This window comes from Elephantulus edwardii, unplaced genomic scaffold (assembly GCF_000299155.1).
Source record: "Elephantulus edwardii isolate Elephantulus edwardi_28Jun2011 unplaced genomic scaffold, EleEdw1.0 scaffold00065, whole genome shotgun sequence".
In the NCBI taxonomy this organism is placed as follows: Eukaryota; Metazoa; Chordata; class Mammalia; order Macroscelidea; family Macroscelididae; genus Elephantulus; species Elephantulus edwardii.
This window is the reverse complement of record NW_006399815.1, coordinates 1,273,443-1,281,465: the sequence shown is the minus strand read 5'-3', so window position 1 is coordinate 1,281,465 and position 8,023 is coordinate 1,273,443. Positions and strand designations below refer to the sequence as shown.

The 8,023-nt window shown below is 50.1% G+C and overlaps 1 protein-coding gene across 1 annotated transcript; it reads left to right on the top strand.

Moving 5' to 3' along the window:
* The first annotated feature begins 963 nt into the window (after positions 1–963).
* Positions 964–7,791, top strand: SLC48A1 (solute carrier family 48 (heme transporter), member 1). Its single transcript, XM_006888163.1, has 3 exons — positions 964–1,099; positions 6,782–6,949; positions 7,655–7,791. Exons 1-3 carry the CDS (start codon positions 964–966, stop codon positions 7,789–7,791), a joined length of 441 nt encoding a protein of 146 aa, XP_006888225.1.
* Positions 7,792–8,023: the final 232 nt, after the last annotated feature.

The window sequence follows — 8,023 nt, the reverse complement described above, 5'->3', positions numbered from 1 at the left end:
AATCTTTTCTTTTACTTTTCCATAATTTTTGACTCATATACTTATAACTTGTTAGTCAAATTTGTGTCTTCTAGGTTGCAACACCCCCATGATACATCTTCAAGGATATGTACATGTACAGGCAAGCACAATCAATAAGAGTGCATCTGAATTCCAAAATCAATCTCCATAATAGTCTATGTGTTTCCTACTGCCAAAGGGGCCCTTTAGAGTAGTGAGAGAAGATCTTCACCCTGAAACCCACAGCGTCCCTTTTCAGCAGGAAGTAGCTAAGAGAATACGCCATCCCCTTTTCCTTATGAATCAGGGTGAAGTCTCTCTCAGGGAGGAGTGATAGGGAATGGCAAAGGACACACTGACAAAGGAGATTAATCAGAACTGACTTTGACAAGCACTGTGGCAATTGGACAATTAAAATAGACATTCGGATATCGGGGGAAGAAGAACAAACTGGGGAGGAGGGTAGGGAGAATGGTGCAGCAATGAAGGAATGAAAACCCCAAATCCCTGTAAATGTTCATTAAAACTAATAAAATTTAATAACAATTAAAAAAAAGAAAACTGACATACTGAAGATGAGGAAGGAAAAATATTGGAAATTTTAAAATTAAAAAAAAGCTATATCAATAAGCTCGAGTTAATCAGGGATGATGAGAATGGTGCAGGATAGAGCAGGATTCACATCTGTTGTTCATAGGATGGCTATCACACTTAAAAAACAACTATAACGACAGTATCCTCCAGAAAGATACGGTAGCCTGAACCTGTCGTGCTGAGGCATCAGATGCTGTCAGCCCGGAGCATAGGCGGCCTCCGGCCAGAAGGGGCGCTGTGTGGTGCCGCCGGGGGCGGGCCGGGGGCGGAGCGCGGGGCGGTCGGCGGCTCGGGGCTCAGGCCCTGCACCTGCGACTCTGCTGCTCGGTGGCTGCCTTTGCGCTGAGGCTTCCCGGGTTCTGCAGCCCCATGGCCCCGTCCCGGCTGCACCTCGGCCTCCGCGCCGCCTACTCTGGCATCAGCTCTGTGGCTGGCTTCTCCGTTTTCCTCGTCTGGACAGTCGTCTACAGCCAGCCGGCGACCGCAGCCATGGGGGGACTCGCAGGTACCTACAGGGATGACTTGGGGGCGCTCACGTCCCTGCTCCCAGCCCGGAGCGGGCGCGCAGCCGGGAGGGTGCTGTCTGCTGCTCTGCGAGGCGCTTCCCGGGGGAGCGGGTGGGGTGTTTACCCAGGCCGTCCGTGGGCAGCGTCCCGCCAGCCTGCCCTTCTGGGCATTCTCCAACTGCCCCTGGGACCCGAGAGCGTCATCAGGGTGTCAGCCTCGGACATCTGCCATTTGCACAAACCTGCGTTGTCTTCCACCGCGTCCACCCCCTCTGCTGTCACCTTAGGCACAGTCTCATCTCTACACCTTTTCCACCAGCCTCCTCCGCCTTTACTTCATCCTCACTGCGCGCCTCCTTCTCTCGCCTTCCCTTTACTCTGCTGGTGTACGCAAGCATACTCATTGCCCGGAGCAATCCCAGCCCTCCAACTCTCCTTTCCCGGTGCTGGCCGAGGGCAAAGGATAAATAGGGCAGGGAGCAGCACCAAGAAGAAAGGCTGGCGGCTCTTTTTGAAGCTTGTCTGCCTCCCTCAAGTGGTTTCTCCCCAGCGCCGGCAGCACCCTTGTGGGAGACCAAGACGACCTAGGGATCCAATGAGAACCAAAACCCTTCTTCACGCCCACGTTGGTGTCTCTTTGCAAACTCCCTGCTGTGGCTCTGGTGCTGGGTGTGCTTCCCCTGTTGACAGCTTTTTCTGTGCCTTCAGAAGGGAAGGGAAGACGAGTGCTAGAGTGCTCATGTTCATGGGGGGCCCTGGACTTGCTGTGCATCTTTTTTGGACAAGCTAGTCTACTTTTCGGCTGCAGAATTGCTGTGAAAACAACACAAATTTTTCTTTGCTAGCATTGTTGTTGTTTTGATGCTTTCCAGCTGCTAAGCAATGTTTAAAACTACTTATTTCTACTATCTCAGTTCATCTATACAAGTATGAAATAAGCATAATTGTGCCATTTTCTAGATGAGGAAATTGAGATTTACAGTAAATACATATCTTGTCCAGTGTTACATAGCTTGATGAAACAATATGTCAAAAAAGTACTTTGGTAAAAGAAGACAAGGAAAATACTTTTACATATAAAGATTTTATTCTTCTACCAGAAGGACCCTAGCTGGGAAAACTGAAACAAACTAGGTTTGCTCATTGCCTCTAAGTTTACTGAGCTCCATCGGTGTGGAGAAAGAATGGGAAATGGGATTTTTGTTTTACAGAAGGGCCTGCGTGGTCACAACCTAAACAAACCAAGCAAACCACTGGAGGTCCGCAAGTAAGGATAGGTGGGGGGCCTGGCTGGAAGTTTCCTGTGTCTGCCTAGATTCTGTACCACCTGTGGATTTCCTCCCCATAATAGGGGCAGCCAGCCCATCTCATTTATCTGCAGATCCCTGTTCCTTTTCTCACAGTGCCTCCACTACACTGTCCAAAATTCACTTCTCAAAGCTTCTTTTCTTTTTCTGTTTCCTATTTACCATACTGCTTTCCCATTTGGAAAGAGGTATGAGGCCTGCTGTCTCCACCCGCCCCCCCCCCAATGGTTACATAAGGCCTGAAACAAGGTTGGAGAGGGAAGGCCTACCCTGCGATCTGGGCTGGATGTGTTGGAGTCTGGCCTGGTAGAGGAGGAAAGTCCTCCTTAGCACAGCCTCCAGCGGGCATCGGTTTCCTCATCTGTATGGAGTGGGAGGTGCTGTCTGTAAAGAAATGATCTCTGATTCCATGCTGTGTCTGCAGTTCTGATGCCTGTTTTCTGAATCATGGAGAGAAGACCCTCTGGTATCTCCTAGGAGTCCCCTGAGGTTTCCCTCTGCCCTCTTGCCCTCTGCAGTTTCTCTCAGCATCTGAGGCTGGCTAGTTGTGAGTCCCCTGCAGGGAGAGATGCTAGCAGCCACCAGCTGGGGCCCTGTGTTGCTTCTCTGACAGTTCTGACTGTTGACAACCAGAAAGTGACTATGGAAGTGCTAGAGCTGTTTGAGGCAGGTAGGAGGTAGTCCCTGACCAGGACCATCAGCTTCACACCTCGTGCTGAGCTGGCCTGTAGCCAGTTAGCCTTCCTCTTTTTGGGGGAAGCATCAGTGGTTTTGCTGACTTGTGAGCACCCCACTTCTGACTTAGCACTTTCCAGCCCAGAAACTGCTGAGTCATGAGAGGACAGTCCCCACCTCAGTTCACCCATGTGTGGGATCAGGCGCAAGTTGATCAGGGGTGTCAGCCATGGAGCCCATGAGATCAGAGGGAAGAAAGAACATCCCTGGGTGAGGACAAACTCCTCCACCCTGATAGGTACCTGCAAAGAAATGGCTTCGAGGAAAGATGGTCTCAAAACAAAAGCCAGTTTTCTTGAGCAATGTGAATTGGCCTCCACTTTTGGCTTTGATGTAGGAATGCTGAGAGAAATACAGATTTTTGCTCTATGTCTAGTAGACCAAGGAAAGAGAGGAAGGATAGAAGAGTTGCCTCAATAGTGTAAACAGCCCTGGATTCAAGCTTGAAGCCCCTGTGGACTCCCTGGAGCTTCTCCTGGCTTGCCTCTAGCCCACCTCCTCAGATACTTTCACTGACCCTCTCTGTGTCTCAGCTGATAGGCTCCTAGGAGCAGGGAGGGTGGTTTGAGGAGTGAGGTCTGCTCCTGCATGTAACTTATGGCCTGGGACCTGGTCATTCTGCCCTGAATTGTGTGGCCAGGTGTGCTGGCCAGGAATCTAGTAAAGAGTGTGGAAGGGAACAGGTAGGAGCTGAGTGAGTGCTTCCACACTTGGCATGTATTGGCCTGAAGGTGAGGACTGTGTACAGGGACTAGAGCAGGGTTAGGGAAGGGGAGGATGGGTCAGTGCCGTTCTGCTTTCCTCTTGTCTCAACCATTTTTGGTAGTTGTGTGTATATGTATAAGCATGACCACTAGACTAAAATGTGACATACTCACTGGCTGTTATTTCAGCAGTTTCTAACCCCAAAATGCTGAGTCATAGGGGAATTGCTCTGACCTCCTTGTTTTTCTTCTATGCTGGCTTTCAGAAACTTCAAATAGGAAAAGATCACAGAGCTCATCTTCTGATCTACCCAAGCAGAGGGTGTGTGAACTATCCAGACGTGTATGTACCTGACAGGTGCTCCTGGAATGTGCTCGGTGCAAGAAATCATCTTCCTAGGGCCCTTTAAGAAATGAAATAGCCCCTCCACACCACTTCATGATAAACAAACAAACAAACAAAAACCCTTGAGATATACTTGAGAGGAATAAAAATTCTGGGAAAGGTGGCCAGCATGAAATCTCGATTATATAAGATTTGAGTGGAGGCCCTCCACTGGTCTGCCCCAGTTTCCTATCTAGGGAGGGAGGGAGACATGTTTGTCCTGCCTCACCCTGACTTCAGGGCTAAAAGGACCCAGGTTCCTGATCTCCAGCCCCTTAGGAAGGCTGAGGGTGGCAGGGGCAGACTGAGGGGAGTGAGGTCAAACAATGAGGAGCAAGCTGTGGGCTCCTGCCCTCATGGGGAGAGAACCCTACATTCAGAGACCCTTGGGCTCACTGTTCGTGGATGTGGAAATGCCTAGGCTTTGAGTGGTGAACAGCCCTGCAGCAACCAGGCCCCAGACTGCTTAGTTTACAGGCTGTGGTTTTCTCTCCTCACCAGGCACCTAAACTGTGACCATTTTGAGCCGGTACCCAGACTACTACTCCCAGAAGATACTTTTCTTACCTTTTCCTTCTTACCAACTGAAAACATTAACTACTTCAGGCATGTAAGAAAGTATATAAGATTTTTAAAACATGCTCACACATCACAGCACTCAGCCTAAGAAGAAAAACACTGTTAATTCAGCCAGTGAGTTCTCTCCACCCGCAACCCCTATCAGCACCCGTTCCTTCTTTTGCTGGCCAGAGATAACTGCTTTTCCTCACCCGATGCTTATCCACACTATACACATGTCAGAAGCACAGAAGCGTGTCCTGCAACCTCACTGAAAAGTCTCCTGACCCCTGGGTCCCTGGCCTGTGTGGCCCACCCCACCCTAGGCCAGAAGGCTAAGAGCGTATAGCTGGCTCTGCCTCTTTTCTCATTCCCTCCTGCTTGCCAAAGGAACTGATAGTTGTTCCATCCCTTGGGCTGTGCCAGCCGGCACTGCCTGGCACAGAAGGCCCACATTGTGTCGACTGAGTATCAGCTGACATCCTAGAGGAGGTGACCATCCAGGCCTGGAGGGCTGGCTCAGGGAAATGCTGCCAAAAACTGGAAGGAGGGGCATGGAGTCTGGCCAAGAGCTAGAAGGAGGCCACTTGGGCCCAGGGTAGCCCTCTGGGGCCAAAGATCTGGCCACCTGTCGAGGCTGGGCCTGTTTGTCCTGTAAGAACAATGCGGAGTTTGGGAAGAACCTTACTGCTCCAGAGCTTGGCCACAGGCCTGGAGAGACTATGAGATCTAAGGTACACTGAGGTAGGAGGGAAGGCAGCTTCCCTATGTCTGTGACTCTCAGGGTAATTAGTAGGGAGTCCCAGAAAAGCAGAGCAGACTGCCGTGGTTTGTTTCAGATCCCTACATACCTTTTTTTTTTTTTTTACTTTTCCCCCCACTACTTGTTGTGTACCATCAAGTGGGATTCTCCTTCTCCAGCAAAGCATCTGGTGGATTTGAACGATGTGCCTTCAGGATTGCAGCACAGCCTCTTGCCACTAGGCCACCAGATACTCTTGAAGGGAATTCTGGTGGCATAGTCTGTAGCGAGTTACACACCTACCCCAAAGGCCCTTCATCTCTCATAGTTCTTGGGAGAGAGATGGGCAGTGTCCTCCTGCTGGGATTCACAGCCTCAGATACCAGATGGAGGGTTGTTGTTGCAATGGTAATGAGTTGACTTGATACACTCTTGAAAAATAGTAACATTCTAGCAGTTCTGATGGCCTAGTGACAAGAAGCTCTGCAGCAATCCCAAAGGCACAAAGTTCAAACTCAGCAGCTGCTCCATGGGAGAATGAGTCTGCTTCTGTGTGATCCACTTTCTCTGAAAACCCACCCACTGGAGAGTCAGCTGTGGGTTAGTTCTGACTCAGTGGCATACAATATTAAAACAGAAGGCATTTTAAAATGTCTCGGAGTAGTATTTTAAAATTCTCTCCTTGCCATCGAGTCAAAACTAACTCATCACCAGCCATTTATTTTGGTTTTAAAAAAACACAACATTAACACAAATAACATTTTTGTAAGAAATAGTTCTGTTTTCCATGGAAAAAAATATACGACAGTGTTACAGTTATATACTTGGAAATTTCTTTAGTGCCTGGCCTAAGGGGAAGGCTGCTAGATTAGTTTATCTGTATTTGCGTATGTGCTGAGATGATATCACAGGTAGTGGGCTGTGGAATATTCTGCAGAGCATCCGTGAGATAGTGGGCCTACAAAGACCAGTCTGATGGAAACACAGGGAAACCTATGAGAGCCAGACTCCCATGGGAGTTTGGTTTTTTTCCCCAAATCTCATTATAATGGCAGCTATTTGAGTTTTCCTTTTTTGACAGGTTTCCATCTTTTGACTTTCATAGGTTTACTGTATTATTATGCAAATAAGTCAGATCTAGTAGGTGTCACTGCAGGAAGGGTCAGTGAGTGACGGTGGGGTGAGGAGGGGCTGCTTGGAGGGATGGAGGGCCCGGGTCCCCCCCACCCTGACTGAACCTGTCCCCACAGGTGTGTTGGCGCTCTGGGTACTGGTGACACACATCATGTACATGCAGGATTACTGGAGGACCTGGCTCAAGGGGCTGCGTGGCTTCTTCTTCGTGGGTGTCCTCTTCTCAGCCGTCTCAGTCGCTGCCTTCTGCACCTTCCTCGTGCTGGCCATTACTCAGCACCAGAGTGAGAGCTGTTCCAGGGAGGGTTTGGGTGGGCTGGCCCCCAGGGTGAGGGTCACTTGGGAGGAGTAAACCCAAGCCCACTGCCATCGCGTGGATTCTGACTCAGCAACCATGTATGACAGAACAGAACTGCCCCATAGTGTTTCAAGGCCTGTAAATATTTACAGACACAGACTGCTACATCTTTCTCCTCCTGGGTAGCTGGTGTGTTAGATCTCTGACCTCAAGCCCCTTTGTCAGTAAGGGCTCCTTGACCTAGGATAAGGTCCTTTTCTTCTGGACAGATCACTAATCCTCAGAAAAGTTAGAGTCCCCACCCAAGAGGATTCAAGGAAATGCACGTGACATGTTTCACACGGTGTGTGGCTCGTGGAAGTACCACGTGATGGTGGTGCCATTAGGCTTTCTGCCCAGCTCTGGGATAGGAGTGCCCTCTGGCGGCTGTGCCCAGGAACTAGCCAAAAAGGCCCCTGTCCCTGCCGGGGAGATGCTAAATCAGGCTAGAAAGGGTTTAGATGATGACCTTCCCTAACTCTGCCATTTCTAATCTCCCTCCGAACCCTGGGATTCCCCAAACCTCTATCACGTTCCAGTTTCTGTAGGATTGATTCAGCTGACCAGCGCTGCAGGGAGAGTGACTGGCTCAGGGACTGTGACCTGGTAGAGCCCTCTTGAGTCAAGCTCTGGACTTTTGGTTCTCCCACAGGCCTCATGGACCCCAACAGCTACTACCTCTCCTGTGTATGGAGCTTCATTGCCTTCAAGTGGGCCTTCCTGCTCAGCCTCTACGCACACCGGTACAGGGCCGACTTTGCCGACATTAGCATCCTCAGTGATTTCTGACCCTGGGGTGAGGACTCTGCCCCCTGGGGGTCCTCAGGACCTTGACTCAGCCTCTGAGAGATTGAGCAGACCTGCCCCACACCCTGGGGACCCCAGAAATGCGGCTGACCATGCACAGCAGGAGTGTGGTCCTCTGGAAATAGCTCTGTCCTGCTTCAAGGAAGACCCAAATGTGGTGAAAAGGTGGTTCTTGCCATATTGTTCTTCATCCTGGCTGAGTAGACCTTTTCAA